Source organism: Capronia epimyces (genome assembly GCF_000585565.1).
Source record: "Capronia epimyces CBS 606.96 chromosome Unknown aczIQ-supercont1.3, whole genome shotgun sequence".
NCBI lineage: Eukaryota > Fungi > Ascomycota > Eurotiomycetes > Chaetothyriales > Herpotrichiellaceae > Capronia > Capronia epimyces.
Window position 1 is genome coordinate 3843 of NW_006912906.1, and position 18596 is coordinate 22438.

Consider the following 18596-nt stretch of genomic DNA (forward strand, 5'->3'; position numbering starts at 1 on the left):
CTATTTCTAGTTCTCTGTATATCAGACAGAGTGGGCTGTCAATGTTAGGGACCTTTATTTTGTGGAGGAAGGCTCGAAAGCCTATCTGTCCCGTTCTTAGTTGCACCGTGATTGCTGACTGATATTTATTCATCCTAGTGGGTTGATGTCCGGCCTTAGACTCCTCTGCCTCTAAGGATTACCGCCCCTCGAGAAAGTGAGTAGTAATATCTACAAGTAACTAACTGATACTTTAGTTTATTTTATTCAGTTATTCTAGAGGCCAACTACCGTGAATATCATCAGCCAAGTTGGCGCGGCTTAAAACAGCCTTTCCAGCCTTGATTCCTTCACGTATGACCTCAGCTTCATCCATAGTGGTCAGCTGGCCGTTCTCTACCGTGACTTTACCGTTTACCACTACCAGTTTGACATCCCTGGCATTTGTGGCATGGACCACAGTACTGACGGGATCGTAGGTGGGGACCTGATGTAGATTTTCGACCTTAATGCCGATGAAGTCGGCTTGTTTTCCAATCTCTAGAGACCCGATTTTGTCGACAAGACCGACCGCCTCGGCGCCTTTGATGGTTGCCATTTCGATCATGGTCTCGGCTGGAAGGAGTTTGGGGTTGAGATGTAAACCCTTTTGCAGTTTTGCCGCAAGAGACATCTCTTGGAACAGGTCCAGCGTGTTACTAGAAAGTTTATCACACTCCTTCAGCCCAGGTTCTTTTTGTCTGGCTCTTGTATTGTATTGCATTGCCAAAAAGGAGGAAGGAGGGAGGTGAAGAAAAGAAAAAAACAGTTCCGACGAGTTCCAGGACTGATTGCTTACCTGCAAGGAGCACCATCACAACCAATTCCGACATTGACATTGTTGTCAAGAAGCTTGGGGACCGGACAGAACCCCGACCCAAGTTTCATGTTACTAGACGGACAATGGGCAATGTGTGTACGCGTGGTGGCCAGACGGTGAATATCGTCATCTTCCAGCCAAACCATGTGAATCAAGACGGTTCTGTCGCCGAGGAGACCAATTTCCTCGCAATATTGCATGGGGCCCTTTTTGAAATCCTGGTCAAAGACGTCTCGGTCGGCCTTTTCTTCCAGGCAATGCATGGTGATGCGAATGCCTTTCTCTCTGGCAATGCTGGACATTTCGGTCAATAATTCGGTGGTAACACCGCCGGGGGTCCTCGCGCCAAACCAAACCTGCACTCTCCCATCGCTAGAACCGTGCCATTTGTCGTGCATTTGGACAGCGTTGGCCAAACTTTGGCGGTCCTCGACCAGACCGTGGTGCATGCGGTTCCTGAACTCGGGTTGGTCGGCTCGTCGATCCATGACCACTTTGCCCAGGCAGCCCCGGATGCCGCTTTCGTCGACCGCCTTAACCAGCCCGTCGAAGCCGTACCGCTCGGCCCACAGCGACTCGATGAAACAAGTGGTGCCGCCCTTGAGCATCTCGGCCATGGACAGGCGGGCCGCCGCGTAGGCCTCGGGCGGCGTGATATTGCCCTGTGCCACCCAAATGCGGTCACACATCCAAGAGATCAGGTCGCGGTCTTCGGCAATGCCGCGCAGGATGGATTGCACGCAGTGCATGTGCGTCGAAACCATGCCCGGCATCACGATGTGGTTGGAAAGGTCGTACTGGGCTTCCTCGGGATACTTGGTCGTCAACTCGGTCGTTTTGCCCACGTCGACAATCTTGTCGTCGTGTACGAGGAGTGCGCCATCGCTGATGACCCGGCGGGTCTGGTCGACCGTGATTATCGTCGCATGGGTGTAGAGCATCTTTAGAAAGAAAGAAGGAGGATATGTGTAAATAATAACCAATACAAACCCTGCCCTGGTTTCGCAAAGCCAAAACACACGTCAACAGGGTAATCTTAGAAGTCGTGAGTGGAATGATGATGATAGGCAAGAATAGTGCAGATAGATTATTAGAATTGAGAAAGATAGAGCAGCATCAGCGCCCTTTGGGAGAAAAGTGAGTGATTGGACCGACCGACCGACGGCCCTTTTCTTTTCCAACCGTGTTTCCAGCAAAGGTGCTTCTATTATTACAGGACAACGTGGCACCACGTGGCAATAATAATAAGGTGACGTGACGACTTTGTCGGTTTGAGATTGATACGTATATTGCAGAGTTGATGAGCCTTAGATAAGTTTCAAGTTAGCCGCTAAATTGTGTAATAGGCCCTCCTATCAGGCTGGCGGGCGGGGTGTGTGGGTGTAGGAGGCATAATCTCGGCATGAGAGTCGTGCAAACCGAGCATGCTTTGCTACGAGATGTCCGGGGCACCGGCAACGAGAATGAAAAGCCGATAGTCCACTATGACAGATAGTTATCTAGTATGGATAAGTCTAGTTATCTGACTCGCTAAGTGGGTTATCTCGGTAAGCCTGCTCGGCCTGATACGGTAGAATAACGGGATACTACTAGGTTAAGGTTTAAAATCTCCCCCAACTAAGAGTTTCTTTGATAAGGCTCTCCACACCAGCCTCGACAAGGGCCAGATAAACAGACAGACCGGCTGGCACATGGCATGGGCCCCATACATTTGTTTTATAAAAAGTATTATGGGCCCTTAAACGTTTTATATTTCCCTATGCTGCTCACACAGAAAACCATATCAACATCATGACCATCATGGAGTCTGTTTCATCATCAGAGAACCACGACATTGTCGTCAACGGCGGCGACCAGAACCGAGACTATTACTCGAAACCGGAGCTCGTCACAGCCGTCGGAACAACTCCCGCAACACCGGACGACGAAATGGTCGAGTCAGGTACCACTACAATGCATATGTACTCGGAGCTCAGCAGTCGGGATCAAATGCAATATGGCAAGACCAAGCGCGGCCTGTCTTCTCGACATATGCAACTTATCACCATCGGCTCGTCTATCGGGACGGGTATGTTCCTGGGTATTGGCAGCGCCCTGGCCCGGTCGGGTCCCCTGAGCGTCTTTCTGGGATTCACATTCTTCTCGGCCTTTGTCCTCTTTCCTCTGATGATGTGTGCCGCCGAGCTGTGTTCGTGGCTCCCCATCAGAGGCAGCATCTTTCAATTCGCCGATCGGTACGTCGATCCTGCCTTAGGATTTGCGAGCGGTTACGTCTACTGGTACGGGGCTCTTATGTTGGTCTGTTCCGACTTTACTGGTACTGTTTCCGTCATTCAGTTTTGGGACGACAAGGTAAGTTATCTCTCTCTCTCTCCCCGTCTTGTGTTTTTGTCTATTCGTCTTTTCTTCTTCTAGTATTGTCATGATTTAACTATTTGACTTGGCAGACCAATCCAGGATACTATGTGTTACTCACATTGGGAATTTCAATCCTATTGAACTTAGTGGCAGTTCGCTGGTATGGGGAGATTGAATTCGTCACGGCCAGTTTCAAAATCCTACTTATGCTCGGCCTGATCTGCGCCACCTTTATTACCATGCTGGGCGGAAATCCCAACCATGACCGATATGGCTTCCGCTACTGGAAAACTCCTATGAAAGAATACCTCGAGCAAGGCGCCCTAGGTCGGTTTCTGGGCTTTTGGCGTGTTCTTATATATGCTGGTTTCGCGTGTGGTGGTCCTGACGTGTAAGCTATCCCTCATGCTGGATTTGAAACCCACATGTCTCTCTCTCCCTCTGAATCCTTTGGCAATGGTTTTGGATATTGACTTTTCCCTCCCAGTATCATGATGTGCTCTGGCGAAGTGCAAAACCCGCGCAAGGTGATTCCAGCAGCGACACGCAAGATCTATTTTCGGTTAGGTCTTTTTTATATTGTCGGCACGCTCGCGCTGGGGGTCATCTGCGACGCATCGAGCCAGGAGCTGGTCGACGCGCTGACCTCAGGGAGTTCGGGTGCAGCGGTATCGCCGTGGGTGATCGGGCTGCGGTCGCACGGGGTGAACGGTCTAGCAAACTTTGTGAACGCGATCGTGCTGACATCGGCGTGGTCGTGTGGCAACGCATACGTGTATTCCGCGACGCGGACACTGTACGCCATGTCGATCAACAACAAGGCCCCGAAAATCTTCCGCAAATGCTCCAAGGCCGGCGTGCCCGTATACGCGCTGGGCGTGGTGGGGCTGATCTCATGCATCACCTTTCTCAACTCCAGCAACTCGACGTCGACCGTGTTGAACTGGTTCATCAACCTGTCGACCGTCTCCTTTTTGATCACCTACATGATCATCCTGTACACCTACATCTGCTTCCGGCGGGCCATGATCGCCCAAACGGGTGACCTGTCGGTACTGCCGTTTCGCACACCCTTCCATCTCCAACCATACGCGGCTTGGTTCGCCATCTGCTTTTGCTTTATTATTATGCTGTTCAACGGCTTCTATGTCTTTTGGCCCGGAGCCTTCAACGCCGCCGACTTCATCTCGTCGTATTTCGGCATCGCCTTCTTCATCGTCACTTACGCCTTCTGGAAGATCTTCAAGAGACCCAGCTTCGTCAAGCCCGCCGCCGCCGATATCTATAGCGGCAAACAGGAGATCGATGACGAAGAGGCCGAGTTTATCGCCGAGCAGGAAAAAAGACCAAAGAAATTCTGGGATCCCGTGGTAGACTTTATTTTCTAGTAGTAGATAGTATGCTATAGGAGACTATACTTCTTACTGATAGGGAGGATTTACGCCCTATAGTATATTTTACTTAATACCTATCTATACCTCTGCTAATACTTATTAGTCCTAATATCTAATCCTATATTAAGCTAGAAAGTGTACTAGTAGAATAAGAAAGATTATACTTTCTCTGCAGAGTACTAGCTAAGGTGTCAGTATAGCGGCTGTGAGCCTTTAGTGGCCGCCAGCGCTCGCTCTAGGATCTCAATACCCTCGTCTATTTGCGCTCGTGTGGTTGTAATGGGCGGCGCGATCCTGAAAGAGCCACCAGAGACAGGATGGCTACTAAGGTTGGCCCACAGGCCCAGTTCGTATATCTTGTCGGCGAGCTTTTGCGCCAGCTCCGGTGAAGGGGCCTTGCTATCCCTGTCGGCAACAATCTCCATGCCCATCATGAGGCCGCGGCCGCGTACATCGCCAACGCAGCCGTAGCGAGACTGCAACTTCTTCAATCCCGCCTCAAGATGGAGACCCATGAGCCGTGAGTTTTCTACTAGGTTGTCGCGCTGCACAATTTCCAGCACCTTGTCGCCGACCGCGGCTGGCATGGGGTCGTTGACATGGGTGGTGATGAACATGAAGCCGCGCTCGGTGCAGACCCGGTCGATCTCAGGAGACGTCACCACCGCGCTGAGGGGGATGCCGTTGCCTAGGGTTTTACTTAGGGTCAGGATATCCGGGACCACGTTTTCGTGGTTAAAGGCGAAGAGATCGCCGGTCCGGCCGACTCCAGTCTGTGCCTCGTCGATGATCAGCAGCATCCCTCTCTTCTCGCAGTGCTTCTTCAAAGCGGTCAGATAGCCCGGTGGTAACACGTGCATGCCGCCGGTTGACTGGATGATCTCGACGATACACGCAGCGAGAGAGCCACACGAAGCGCGGTCGACCATCTCCCAGCCGTAGTTCAACTCCGTTTCCCAGTCATAGCTGCCGTCCGGGTGGCGGAAAATCGACCGATAGGCATTGGGGGCAGGTAGCTGATGAGACCCGGGCACCAGAGGACCCTGACCTCGGCGGCCATAGAAATACTGCGATGACAGTGCCTGCGCGGTCATGCCGTGCCACGATGCCCCCAGCCCGACGATTTCAAACTTTCCGGTATAGATCTTGGCCATCTTAATCGCCGCCTCGTTGGACTCTCCACCAGTCGAGAGGAAGACCGTCTTGGACAGGGGTTTGGGGAGCACGGAGGCGAGGCGTTTAGCGAGGTTGATCACTGGGGGCGATACCATGGCACTGAAGAGGTGGTCGAGGTTGCTGGCGTAGTCGTGAATCACCGACACAATCTCGGGATGTCCATGGCCAATCAGGCAAGACATCTGTCCTGAGGTCCAGTCCAGGATCCGGTGGCCGGTCGAGTTGTAGACATAGAGGTCTTTAGCGCCCGTAATGATATCAGTGTGAAGAGGGATGCCGTAGTTGGCCAGATACTCTCTGGCAGACTGTTGCAGGTCCTGCTCATCAACATCGTGGTAGAGGGACGGGACGTATGCTTGGGATTTGTTGGTATTGGTCGACTCTGAGCCAGAGACGACGATGTCCTGTGCATGTGGCGCCATAGTGTTGGGTTAGAGGTTGGAGGTTAGGGTTCTGTTGTTCTCTTAGAGGATAGAGGATAGATATAGAGATCCAACAGTAGTAGATGCTCATGAAAGAACCGCAGGCTGACCAGCATCCAGCAACGAGGAGACACGGCTCATATAGTGAATACTGGAGTGACCCACCGACGGCGAAGCTGGACAATGATTGGTCCCGCCGTTGCAAGGTTGCGCCATGATTGGAGGCTGTTGAGTCGGTTCGAGCGGGCTGGTGATTGGCCTGAGTGAAAGCCTTATCGCAGCCGGCGGCCACAGCCTGGCTCCCAGTCAGCTAACATGTTCATGTTGTAATGTTCTGACCTGACGAATCGACAACCCCTAACTTGCCCTCACCAACATGAAGAGCGCCCGCCCATACCGGTCGCATCGATACCCTGCATGTACTCGCTGTCACCAGCGTCGCTCTCGATGTTTAGTCGAGGTCCCCGGACAAGCTTGCTCGCGCTGCCACCGACACGGCGTCCCCTGTTCATTGGCCAACACCAAGAAAGATGACAGCCATGGCCATGAATCCCAGTCACCCAAGATCGGCTTCATTCACCGGTCACTCCTAGCCGACGCCCGGTCTCTAGAGAGTAATGCTCGTGTCGTCGGGCCGGTGATGGCGCGCGACACCCAGATTCTAGAACAATATCTCCACCTCCCGCCCGCCAGCACCAACGGTCGGTCGATCCAACGAGAAACCCAGCAGCAGCAACCCATCTACCAGGTACCTATCCCACCGCGGATGCCGAGTCCCACGGGGTGCCAGTGCTCGAGAAATCTTCCGCAGGAGCTACTAGCCCAGGTTGACCCTTTCCTCGACAAGCTGATGTCGAATTACTTCGAGCACATCGAACCCTGCTTTCCCCTCACCGACGAACACTACATCATGACCCGGATCCAGAATCGCAGCACCCTGCCCCAGACGTTCTTAGTCATTCTCGTCTCTCACGCGCTGTTCTACTGGGACTTGTCCCCGACACTGACCGCATATGTCCGTCCTGATCAGGACCTTGCCTGGCAGACCTCGGTGGCGTTGAACGCGGCCAGCCTACAAAAAGGCGACATAGCCACCATCAGCACCATTTGTATCGGTACTTCTGGACGACCATATCAACGTCTCGTTCACAACGTCGCCAATGTGGCCCGCACCGTGGCTCTGGCATATACCATCGGACTGAATCATGACTGTAGCGAGTGGAAGATCCGAGACTTGGAAAAAAGACTACGTTGGAAGTTGTGGTGGGGGCTACTGATCCAAGATCGGTGGCTGAATTTCGCTCAAGGCACACCTCCCTATGTCTCCAAGGATCATTACAACGTACCTATTCCCACGGTCGAGCTCCTACTCACCCCGAGCCGAGCCGACTCTCTAAGAGATGTCCGGGCCGCCGAAGTGTATATTCAACTATGTCGGCTTACAGAACTCATCGGCGACGTGTTGCCGTTGATCTACTCTTTCCGTGCCAAAGACAGCACCGAGCAGATATCCCAGTTAGAGATTGCCCTAGACCAGTGGATGGAGGGCCAACCTTCCTGGCTCGACCTGGGGGACTTCTACGAGCGACCATCGGTGCCGGGCCTGGTGAATCTACAACTTTCATATCTCTCGGTAAGAATGCTCCTCCGACGGATGGCGTGGCATGAAATTAGCCAGCACGATAGCCACTGTGAGAGCCAGCGTGACAGCAATCCGCCCTCGTCGTGGCTATTGGCTTGCCAGGTGGCGGCGGGCAACATCGTCGGCTTCGTCACGTCGTTAAGGAAACACGACCTAATAGCATTTTGGCTTCCCTATAACGCCCACCACTTTACCTCGGCGGTAACACTACTACTCCGCTGCGCGCTCCAGACGAGTGACACCAACGTACGGAGGCAGTGTATGACAAGTGCACGCGCTCTGGTCGACTGCCTTCACAAGTACCAGGAGGAGGACAAGTGGGATCTAGCCGAGACCTGCCTATCTCAGAGCGAGTGTGTGCTGAAGAGGATCGAGGACTCGCTCCCGTGCACGCTAAATGACACCCCTCCTACCATGCCCAGCCACTCCGTCGCCGTCGACACCCAAAGCCATTTCAAAGGCGGAGCTGTGGATGAGGCCATGCCGGAGGATGTGTCTACTATGCAGCAAGTGCAGGACTCCAGCCTCGAAGAGCTCTTCCCGGAAATCTTTGGTGACTGGCCCAGCGACAACTTCTTTATGGGGCAGGGTGATTTCAGCTTTGGCGATTAGCAATGTCGTTGAAGAGTATGAGTATGAGCATGACCGGGAATAGGAGTGGAAGCATGCCGCCCCAAGTCCGGAAAAGTATTGCACAATCAACAGTTCAATTGCGCTGCCAACTCGACATTTTATAGTACATGACCTGGTCCAGCCAGGTCCCCTATTTCCCAGCTACCTGGCATGCTGTGAGCTCCCATACCACATTTCGCAAGTCATACAGAGTGTAACCTTCGTCAATCGAAACCAGTTACGATAGCCAATACATCTGGAAAATATGGATTGAGCGACAGCTCTAATCAGGGGCGTGGCGCTTTGGAATCGCTTCCTCCCGGATACTGCGCGACAACAAACTTGTATGTCTTTCCGGCCTGGGACCCGGTAGAACTTGAACTCTTAGCAGTTGGGGAACTCGAAGACTTGCCCTCGCCTCCCGTGGGTGTGGTGATGAAAGCTTTGCCGCCCCCCAAATGTGGCGAAAGATTTGCAAGTTGTACGCCGAGAGTAGCAAGCCTGGCGTCTATTTCACAAGGCCATACTAGCGGCATTATGTAGCGACCAAGATAGGTCGGCAAAGCATGTGTGATTTCTGGCCCAAGAGGCCCCATTTGTCTCTCCAGGCACTGTCGGAGTAGTTGCAGGAAGAATTGTCTCGACTGCTCCGCAACTCCGCTGAAGAGGGCAACGACGCAAATCCAAGCCAAGCAGGGTAGGCTATCGGATCGGATCCATGGCTCCAAACCCGGGCGTAAAGCATTTTCCAGGCAAGCCAAAAGTCCTTGTGCTATTCGATCGTGATCTTTCCACCGGGTGACGCCTCGAATGCGGAGCAGCGCCATGCAGATTGAGATGCACTCCGAAGAAGATATTGTGTCATGGTGGCGAGCCAGGACGATGCCGAGTTGAACGTCGATATATCGAAAGAGGGCAATCAGATACTGAAACTCGCTGTGGGAGGCAGGTCGCAACGCGCTCCCTTGGCGATACAAGATGAGAAGACGAAATGGTTTGACACTAGAAAGTACATCGGGACTGCAACACCGCCAGTAAGCCGCATCAATGGTTCCGACGTCGTAGATCCGCATCGACGCGGGGATAGCGGGTAGCTCCATGGATCGAAAGCGAGGCGCGCTCAAGTTTAAGTAGGCCACTTGGAGATCGGTCCAGAGCAAGTTCTGGATGACCGAGTCCGGCAGGGTCTGGCGGAGAAATTCGAAGCCGCCGTTTTCGCGGACCAGCTGTTCGAGCCCATCCATCAACCTGCGACGTTGGTCGTAGTCGTCCTTGCCAAAGATGTTGACGCACATGAGATGAGTTGAGGCGGCAAAGAGGATGCTTTGGAGAGTGGACAGTCCCGACTGACTGTTAATGTAGTCCTGAAGGAGAGAAATCAGGTGGCTTTGGACCTTGAGGCAGTAGTTCTTCATCTTCGGGCTTGGGTTCCACCCCTGTTCGATGAGTGACCAAAAGGCCAGGGTGGCAGACAGGGTCAAGCGGTCGGCCGAGGCGACCAAAAGCCACTGAGACGTGGTGGGATCGATTGCGGTCTGCGAGGAGTGGTTGATGCCCACGTTGTGTGAGATGTCCCGGGTCATATACGTATGTAGCGCCTCGTGGGTCTGGATCCCACTGTCGTTCAGGATAGGAAAGTCGTCCGGAAAGCCCAACGATGAGGCCCCAAGCTCGGCAATTCGTACAGGATGCAATGGGTTGAAGGCATAGGACGCAACAAAGGGAGAGTTCATCAAGGTGGTGAGGTCTGCCGCATTGGGGGCTGTCGTTGCTGCTGCTGCTAGGGCCAGCCTAGGGTGCGGACCGCGGAAGTCCTGACCGATTTGGTGCTGGAGAGAGCCAGCCTGATATCTGCATTGTGGGCATCGAAGGGAAGACATGAGGGTCTGGTGGACATGGCGGTTATCGTTATGGCCCGGACGTTCATGATAGGGAATCCGGGAAAGTGTGCTTGGCTCCGCTGGTGTCGGTGTCAGTGTCGGCCTCGAAGTGTAGAATGGCTGAGAAGGGGACGTCATTTGGAGCGGTATGGATTATAGATCATAGAGTCTATGCGATGTGAACATCGTGTTCGCCTTGGCTGAACCGATTTGATCAGATATCTCTGATAAATCAAGTTGATGAGCCTTCTTTCCCTTGTACGACAGCTAGCTCACTGTTCACCGGACACCGCTCACCATTCGGCACCACCAGCGGTCTTGTTTGATCCCCGTCGCATGTAAGACGCAAGAGACTTTCAAGTTGAAGTTGTAGCTGCCGGCTGCCCAGCTGCTCAGGCTCGGCTGCTCAGTGTGTGCTCGCTAATCGCGATGACAGGGATGCTGCAGTGGGAGTAGCTCGATTCAAGTTTCAGGGGTGTCAATTCTGGTTCCTGGCGAGCTGGGAGAGGAATAGTGCGTTGCATGTGACGATGAAGTCATGCCAAGAGCCTATCACGTGAGCAATGCTCGGTGGACCGGAAGAAGATTTTACCGACCGCCGAGATGGTTTGCAGTTTAACTACAAGGTCAACCCACGTAGTCAAAGTCGACTCAAAACACATCTGGCAATTAGATCAACAGGAAATGTCTTCCGTAGTGATTTTCAGCTGGTGGTGACACAAGCATGTCTATGACTCTGGCTCTGAATCGTCCCGCCGCCGTTCTATATCAATGCCCTGGGATATTCCTGGAGTTCTGGTCGCCCCTTCTTAGGGGAAAGCCTGGCCTGAGCCTTCATTGCAGACTTCATCACCAACCTGGGAGCCTGTCTCTGGGTCCAACTCTCGAATTGCAGGTAAGACTGCTCTCTCAGGACGTCACTGAGTGTATATACCTTCCAGTGTGCGGGGTACCTTGCTGTGCTCGCCCAGTCTCGCGAGTGAGGTGTCTGCCCTAGCTCGAGCTCGAGCTCGAGTTCGATGCACACGGGATCCAATTGGGAAGGTACATGTTCGCTCAACTCTTCGTCTTGCAGATCGTGTCCACCACACTTGAAGACAATCAGGCCCTCGTCCATGGCCAAAGACTCCATTACATCCTTAAGCTCTGTCGGTCTCGAGGAACGACCATGGAAGTCGACCGCCATCGCCTGCGCTTTGTCTTCATCCGCGCTGATAACAATTATATTCCGGACCCCTAGACGTTGAGCGGCATAACACGCTGCCCTAGATCGTTGACCGACTCCGACGACGAGAACTGTTGTCTTGCTAGCACAGGCCATCTTGCACTTTCCAATACAAGCCTTGATCGCGGTCCATGTCGTGTTGTCGCCACAAAGTAACCGCTCGCCTGACGTATCTGTGACCGAGATTGTGTCGACAAGTCCAATTGTTCGAGCAGCAGGCGAAAGCTCCAACTCTGGCATGTTCTGGCCTACTTGGAGTTCCCACCCAGATGAACAGGCGCCACCAAAGTCGGGTCGCGCCGCAACGGTTTGCCAATTATGATTTGCTTCATAGATGCTGTAGGGCAAGCCCAAATCCTCGAACGCCGCAAGGAACGGGATTGAAGAGTGAAATGGATCGATTCCAGCAAGAACAAACTTCCTCGTTGGGAGTTGGCCGAGGAGCCACAAGGCTTGATTGATTTGTGACAAGGTTAATTGTTCACTTTCAGGCGGTTGCGGGATCAACCTGTGTGCCACAAAGGCGATGGGGGCCAAGAACCGTGACAGTCGTCCATGAAGGCCCATGGCCACAGCGATGATGGGCTTTTCCATGCACCTCTGATAGTCCCGAAGGAAGAGGCCGTGCTCAAGATTGTCGTTGATGTCTACCGACTGAACACATAGCTTCAGCACATCTGCAATCGGACGATAGGTAGACGTTAACCAATTTCTTCCCACCAGAGAGCGGGTGAGCTACATACCACCAACTGCATCGAGTGCCACCAGTTTCTCCTGCAGTACCGCGCTCGTCCATCTCACGTTCGTCGAGAGCTCGTGGTAGGAAGCGACAATCCGCGAAGAAGTCACCAGAGCACGGATTTCGTCAATCACGAAGGCCGGCCAGTTAATTTCCACGTCGATGTACGCACAGCCCAGCTCAACAGCGAGCTTCATCAGCGCCAGTGCTTCGTGCGCCGCGTCATCCGGGAATCTACCTCCTTGTGAAACGGTGCGCACCGTGAAGAGAATGGGGAGCTGGGTCGACCGTTGAAGGATCTGCAGCTGGTTCCTGATAAACTGAATCGGTTGCACGGCCGTCTTCCCAAGTAAAGGACACTCTAGCAAATCTGCTCGGAATTCCCAGACGTCGCCTCCGTAGCCAATGCGTTCTAGGTCATCCTGATGAACCACAGAAAGGTCAGGGAATTTGAGCGTGATGATGTAAGTGTGCAGCCCCTTGCGGTACCTTTGAGAAATAACATCGTACTGGTCTGCGCCGTCGATCGACATCCTGACCACCAGATCAACGTGAACGTGAAACGGGCAGCAGCATCTTTCGCATATACTACTACCCAAAGCTGCCGAGAAACCGACGGCTCGACTGCCACAAGAGGACCGGGGGCGGTTCTCCTGATTTGGATGTGCCGCCTTGAGCTCTGGAAAGCGGATTCACGAGTCTGGAGCAAATCTAATCTATATTCGGCGTCTAATGTTTAAGCTTCGTTGCCCGAGGTCGGATACCCAGTCCCGTCAAAAACGGATCTTGCTGGCCTATGAGAAATTCCGTCCTTGATTGCAGATTGTTTAGCACGGTTTCCTCGTGGGGCAGTGGAGGCTAATAAGTGATTCCGAACATTAGGACTGGATGGCGTCATTCTCAACTCCGGATACAGATACGTATTTCCATCTTGTCCCTAATCCGCATGTCTCTTAAATATGCGCGAATTGGTTGGTCCATACTATCCTGGCGTTCTGGAGATGCGAGTGGCCTGCAGGGAGCGACCCAGATCTGGAAAGGCAATGAATCGTGGTTAGAATGGAACAGGAACCTTTCGCGAGGGGTAAAAAAGGTGGCCGTGCGCCTTTGTCCCCGAGGTCGGGCCTGCCCACAGCCTCGTGGAGGGGAATTTTAGTGAACGTCGGTCTGGCGAAGCAACTGTCGTCCATTGCCAATATCTCAGCATCGCCAGGAAATAATACCAATGAGCGAATCCCAAAGCATACGCCACCCCGAGCAGAGTGGTCATCCCGTCAACACCATTGAAATAAAGACTACCGCGAAAAGTACTTGGACGGTCGTCATGGTGTAGACCTGAGGCGCACTCCCAGTGCCAGTGCCGGTTCCTGTCTGGGCGCTGCCACTGATGCTCACATTGCCCCCGAGATATGGCTGAAACGATGGAGAGAATGTGCTGGCCTCTTGACTCGTTTGGTTCTGGAGAGGGTTGTTGCGTAGAGCACAGAGTGGGCGAGTCTGAGTTGCAGAGAGTTGGGTCTTGTTTGGAATGGAATTGGTGACCTCAATGGGAAGATTGAAGATGGTGTAGTATCCGGTCCCGTTAACACGAAATGACTGGTGGATCGAGACCTAGATTCATGGTCAGCCTTTGACTTGCGGATGTCGAGAGGTATGGCAACTGTCGCACGTTATATGCGCCCCTGGCCGAAGAATTTGCACTGCTCGCTTGGCCATCCCCCACCAAACAGTCAGGCCACGCCCAATTGACATGTTTCACAGTACTGCCGCTCTCTTGCGCCATGATCTCCTCGCAGCCTGCATTTTGGAACTTCTGGGTAGTGGTTGCGTTGCAGTGGAACTCAGGAGCTTCAGTTGTATCATTGAGCCAGCCATAGCGGGTACCGTTCGATATGGTCAGATTGAGGCCAGTCGAGTAGCTGAAGAGAAACATGGTCATGTTGAAGATGCCAGTCTCGACGTCCGAGGCATAGGGAGGCTGAGGGATTCGACCATCACCTGATATGTCAACGGCTACCTGGAGGAAGTCTAGATGCCAGGAATTAGTCCCCTCTACGCCAGATGTGTTGGTCGCACCAGGGACGCGGCGCGCAGATATCATGAGTACAAACTTACCACCTCCTTCGGGTGTGTGCGGCTGCGGCGCATCGATAATGGCCAAGCCCGGTGTGTAGACCTGGCCATTTACAACGGTGAAGTTCGCCGTAGCTTGCACGCAGGAGACAAGTATCAGGCAGAGAAGGAGCCCGAGAGCTTTACAAGGCCAGGGCGTCGCCGTCGGAGCCATCGCCGAGCAGGAAGGCGGCAGACCGACCGTGTATCACAGTTCGTGCAGCTGAAGGATCTGCAGTAGAATTGTACCCTCAACAGGTGCTGAACGGCCTCCCATAGTTCGCTGCAAGAGGAAGAAATTGCGAGATTGAGAGGGATCGTAATATGGAGTAGTGGGATTGACTAGAAATTAGCCGAGATCAGGCTCAAACCCTGGTGAAACTTGTTTCGATACGATAACGCAGCCACGAGCGGAGGAACTACACATGCCATGTCATCGACAGTCGTGGGGTATTCAGGAATCGACTGGAGGCTCTTTCCGCCACTTAGACGGAGGAGAGTCGGGTTGATTCTGAACGCTGTCAGGTTTTGGTGGGGCATGGCCCTGGGGCAGGTGGTTTATAGCGTAATCTGGGATCCCAACAAGCTTCCCACTTTCAGACGAGATCCCTTATGCCGAACACAAGGCTAATGCAAGATTTAGGCACTGTTGCGGCAATATCCTGGAGAGGTTAGGGTTAGAAGGCCACGTGTTTATTGTGAACTACCCGCGAACACCCACTGAATGTTATGTACATGGCGTGGGGGAGGGGCAGATGATCCCGGGGGCAATAATTGTACACGATACAACGACGACTTTAAGAAATGGTTCCTGCTCGCCACGTTGTTTGGCGATCGCTCCTCATTTGGGGGTGCCCGCTTCCTGTTTGGCCTAGATTGGGATTGAGTTCTGTTATGCTGAGTGGCAAGAACGGACTTAGGAGCCTCAGTCCGTCAATATATAGTAGATCGAGAGGGCATGGTCGGTCTTATCACGGAGCAATGCCATGAGAGACGACCGCTACGAAGCAAACATAGGTGCCAAATCTAATGTCACCATTAGAGGAGAACGATAATCAAACAACTATTTATTTATTTAGTCTCGTTTAACGTCCTTCGGGTCACATTTAAGGTCCCACGTAGACGCAATCAAACAACTACCTATTTTAGAAGGGGGGGATTAGGCAGCCTCGAAATAAGCCATTCAGACGTCTGTACCAGCTCTCTCTCACGGCAGAACCATATTTGGCCTTGTAGGTCCTCAGCCGGTTGGAGGACCTTCAACACCGTCTCTTGGCAGCCGCTTCAAATTGACAATTAAAGTTTTCTTCGAGACCAAAGGAGAGACGTGAAACAGTTCTTGAAGATGCAAGACTTCTCTTCCGTAAAGAATATCAACTTGAGCGACTACAAACACTTCAAATGCCACCACTATCAGTATATCTCAGCTTTTGAACATGGATTCTATCGGTCATCTCGTAGATGGGGCCGAAAAGTTCCGTCGCATCGGACAAGGCTTCTGTGGGTCAGTATGGGCAGCCGAGGGGGTGAGATAGCCATGAAGAGAGAGGATGGCGGGCCAGGGCGATCCGTCCTCATCGACTACTCCATGCACAAACTCGTTATCGAGAAAGCGTCACAGGGGACCGCCAAGGAAAGGGACAAGATTCAGGTGTGCGTCCCACGATGGCCCATGTTCGTCAAAATCGACGATCCATGGTGGCACGCAAACCTGGCCCGATTCCCCCATGGCTACGCCGCCTGCAATATGATCTGCTCGGAGCGCATCCCGCCCTTACCACAGGAGGTGAGAGACCGTCTAATCGATCTATATTGTCCGGCCGCCTCAATTGCGACCATCAAAAGCAACGATGCGGACCGAGACTGCCTGGTCCGACTCTATCTCGGCCGACGTAAGATCCAAAACACGGCCCGGAGAGGCCGCAACTTCTTCTCCCTACGAAACTACCCCTTGCATCTCAATCAGGCGGAAGAGCTCGACCTACAGATCTTCGAGTATGCCCGTGCTATGGCAGAGATGCTGGCCATGATGCACTGGACTGCCAAAATAGATGCCAATGATGTCGAGTTTGTTCTTGGGGGTACGCAGAAGACAGGCATAGGGGAGCACACTCATGAATTCTTCGGTCGCCACTGCCTCTGGGTCTTGGATTTTGACTGTTGCAAGCCTCTGACCATGGACGCTGCCGGTGTCGAGCAAGCTGCTCGCGCCTTCCTGAGAAACGATCCATATTTTCCGCGTCCTGCAATCGAAGGATCTTTAGACCACGCTCTCTGGTTCGAGTTCCGAAGCCGATACCTAGACTGCAGTCAACACCGAGTCGCGACTTCCAACACACACGACCTCGGGCTGCCAGAGCTTTTCATCACCCAAGTTGAGGAGTTGCACCACCAGATCGTGAACAGAAGACCCTCAGCGCCGAGCTCCTGATGGACGACCCCGGGACGACACCGTCCAACACCTATCCACCAGTCCTGTTGATCCATGCGCCGTCCCTTTTACAATTTCATCAAGCCATTGCCTCCTTATTTGCAATATACGTCCCCTTCCGAAGCAGGTTGGGGCGAGCCGAGCACTCTTCCCAAGCTAGCACATCGACAGCGTCAAGAAACGTCCCAAATCTCATACTCTGCACGCACGCCTTCGCTCGACCCCCTGGCAATGCAAAATCTCCGCTTGGAGGAGCAGCTCATCGCCAATGAAACAAATGAACAGACTTTGAAACAACTCCTATCCACCCGGTCGGTCATCTCTACCACCTCCTCATTTGCAGAACGCCAACAAGTGGCGGCAGGAGAGCAGAACGTCTTCGGTGAAATAGGCACTGGCTCAATCGGCATGTTCCTAGAGCATACTGGATTTATTTGCGTCTACATTCTCTCTGCTGGACCAAAGCGATAAACTATGGAACAACTACCTCATGGGAAGGCGGATTCAATATCAGTTCTCACGCAACGGCGCCGTTTCTGGAGATGTGGCGATTCCACAATGTCTGTGGTTTGCAACTGCACACTCGCAGTTCTGGTCAAAATACAAAATGGAAATTCCGGCGTCGCGGAAACCTGGAGATGTTATCTGTATGGAGCGTATTTTCCCTCTGCCGCAAATCATACGCAACAAAATCATAGATGTTTTTTGTCAGCTCGACCCTCCTGCTCGCGAGGAAGCCAAAAAACTCCCAAGCAACAGAGACTGTCTGGTCCGTCCGTATCTTGGTAGAGTCCGCATAGCAGGCAGCCAGAAGAGGCTCAGAGCATTTTCTCTTCGAAACTACAAGCTGCATCTCGACCAAATCCAGTATCTAGGTCTAGATGCTGAAGCATATGCCACTGCAATGGCGAAGGCAATGGCAACAATGCATTGGGACATCAGAATCGACGCGGCCGATATCGAGTTCGTACTTGGAAGCTCACCTGCAGAGGAAGACACGATAACCAGACCAAAAAGCTTGGAACAGCTGCAAAACTTGACGGCAAAAACAGATACGTACACCGAGGTTGTGGTGTCAAGTCCAAATTTCAAGCAACGCCTCGTCAGTCTTTGGCTCGTGGACTTTGATGCATGCAATGACATCAGCATGGATGAAACAGGTGTTCAACAAGCAGTCAGAGCCTTTGTGGAGAATGAGCCATACTGTCCACGGCCGAACGGTGGAACATCATACAGTGATCAGTTGTGGAGAGCATTTAGTACCCAATACCTTGCTACAAGTATGGCAATTCTGGGTGAGAAGCATGATGCCGCCGGCTTGCCACGCATGTTCCTAACCGGTGTCACCAATGCTCTATCTGCTCAACATTCGCAAGTCAGTCGTGGCCAAGGACGAGGTAGGGCACAATCAGAGGGAGTTTCCAGATCACAGGGTCGGGGAAGGGGAGATCATAATATAAGGGGGCACTTTCGTGAAAGATCAGAGTTTGGGAGTGGGCAGTCTTTTAGCAGAATAACACTCCGAGGAGGGCGCAGCTGGCGAGGCTAATAAGGCTGGGGGCCATTTCAAGATGACGGGTTATCAGCTAAAGAATCCTGATATGGGCAGACTAGGAAGTAGACCAGATGAATAGAGATATTCTAAGAAACTAATCCGTCTTAAACTTGAGATTTTCGCAAGGTTAGCGTCGAGTTTGATACAAGACCTATTTGAGCGAGGTCCCACAGGCTAAGCAGGAGCCAGCTTTTGGTTGAATCTGATATTGT

General features: G+C 52.7%; 10 protein-coding genes across 10 annotated transcripts; 5 read left to right on the forward strand and 5 right to left on the reverse strand.

The window, feature by feature from the left end:
- Positions 1-250: 250 nt before the first annotated feature.
- A1O3_03252 (uncharacterized protein) lies at positions 251-1779 on the reverse strand (the record flags this gene model as incomplete). Its single annotated transcript, XM_007733390.1, has 2 exons — positions 251-677; positions 818-1779. The coding sequence occupies 2 exons, from the start codon at positions 1777-1779 to the stop codon at positions 251-253; spliced, it is 1389 nt and encodes a 462-aa protein (XP_007731580.1).
- Positions 1780-2629: 850 nt separating this feature from the next.
- On the forward strand, positions 2630-4584 carry A1O3_03253 (uncharacterized protein; the record flags this gene model as incomplete). The annotated part of the gene is made up of 3 exons (XM_007733391.1): positions 2630-3190; positions 3286-3587; positions 3684-4584. 3 exons carry the CDS (start codon positions 2630-2632, stop codon positions 4582-4584), a joined length of 1764 nt encoding a protein of 587 aa, XP_007731581.1.
- Positions 4585-4781: 197 nt separating this feature from the next.
- A1O3_03254 (2,2-dialkylglycine decarboxylase (pyruvate)) lies at positions 4782-6188 on the reverse strand (the record flags this gene model as incomplete). The annotated part of the gene is made up of 1 exon (XM_007733392.1): positions 4782-6188. One exon carries the CDS (start codon positions 6186-6188, stop codon positions 4782-4784), a length of 1407 nt encoding a protein of 468 aa, XP_007731582.1.
- A 376-nt stretch (positions 6189-6564) lies between these two features.
- Positions 6565-8442, forward strand: A1O3_03255 (uncharacterized protein; the record flags this gene model as incomplete). Its single annotated transcript, XM_007733393.1, has 1 exon — positions 6565-8442. The coding sequence occupies one exon, from the start codon at positions 6565-6567 to the stop codon at positions 8440-8442; it is 1878 nt and encodes a 625-aa protein (XP_007731583.1).
- Positions 8443-8729: 287 nt separating this feature from the next.
- A1O3_03256 (uncharacterized protein) lies at positions 8730-10322 on the reverse strand (the record flags this gene model as incomplete). The annotated part of the gene is made up of 1 exon (XM_007733394.1): positions 8730-10322. The coding sequence occupies one exon, from the start codon at positions 10320-10322 to the stop codon at positions 8730-8732; it is 1593 nt and encodes a 530-aa protein (XP_007731584.1).
- A 763-nt stretch (positions 10323-11085) lies between these two features.
- Positions 11086-12819, reverse strand: A1O3_03257 (uncharacterized protein; the record flags this gene model as incomplete). Its single annotated transcript, XM_007733395.1, has 2 exons — positions 11086-12224; positions 12291-12819. The coding sequence occupies 2 exons, from the start codon at positions 12817-12819 to the stop codon at positions 11086-11088; spliced, it is 1668 nt and encodes a 555-aa protein (XP_007731585.1).
- Positions 12820-13552: 733 nt separating this feature from the next.
- Positions 13553-14573, reverse strand: A1O3_03258 (uncharacterized protein; the record flags this gene model as incomplete). The annotated part of the gene is made up of 3 exons (XM_007733396.1): positions 13553-13897; positions 13956-14314; positions 14402-14573. The coding sequence occupies 3 exons, from the start codon at positions 14571-14573 to the stop codon at positions 13553-13555; spliced, it is 876 nt and encodes a 291-aa protein (XP_007731586.1).
- A 1335-nt stretch (positions 14574-15908) lies between these two features.
- A1O3_03259 (uncharacterized protein) lies at positions 15909-16829 on the forward strand (the record flags this gene model as incomplete). Its single annotated transcript, XM_007733397.1, has 1 exon — positions 15909-16829. The coding sequence occupies one exon, from the start codon at positions 15909-15911 to the stop codon at positions 16827-16829; it is 921 nt and encodes a 306-aa protein (XP_007731587.1).
- A 54-nt stretch (positions 16830-16883) lies between these two features.
- On the forward strand, positions 16884-17300 carry A1O3_03260 (uncharacterized protein; the record flags this gene model as incomplete). Its single annotated transcript, XM_007733398.1, has 1 exon — positions 16884-17300. One exon carries the CDS (start codon positions 16884-16886, stop codon positions 17298-17300), a length of 417 nt encoding a protein of 138 aa, XP_007731588.1.
- Positions 17301-17436: 136 nt separating this feature from the next.
- On the forward strand, positions 17437-18289 carry A1O3_03261 (uncharacterized protein; the record flags this gene model as incomplete). Its single annotated transcript, XM_007733399.1, has 2 exons — positions 17437-18171; positions 18206-18289. The coding sequence occupies 2 exons, from the start codon at positions 17437-17439 to the stop codon at positions 18287-18289; spliced, it is 819 nt and encodes a 272-aa protein (XP_007731589.1).
- Positions 18290-18596: the final 307 nt, after the last annotated feature.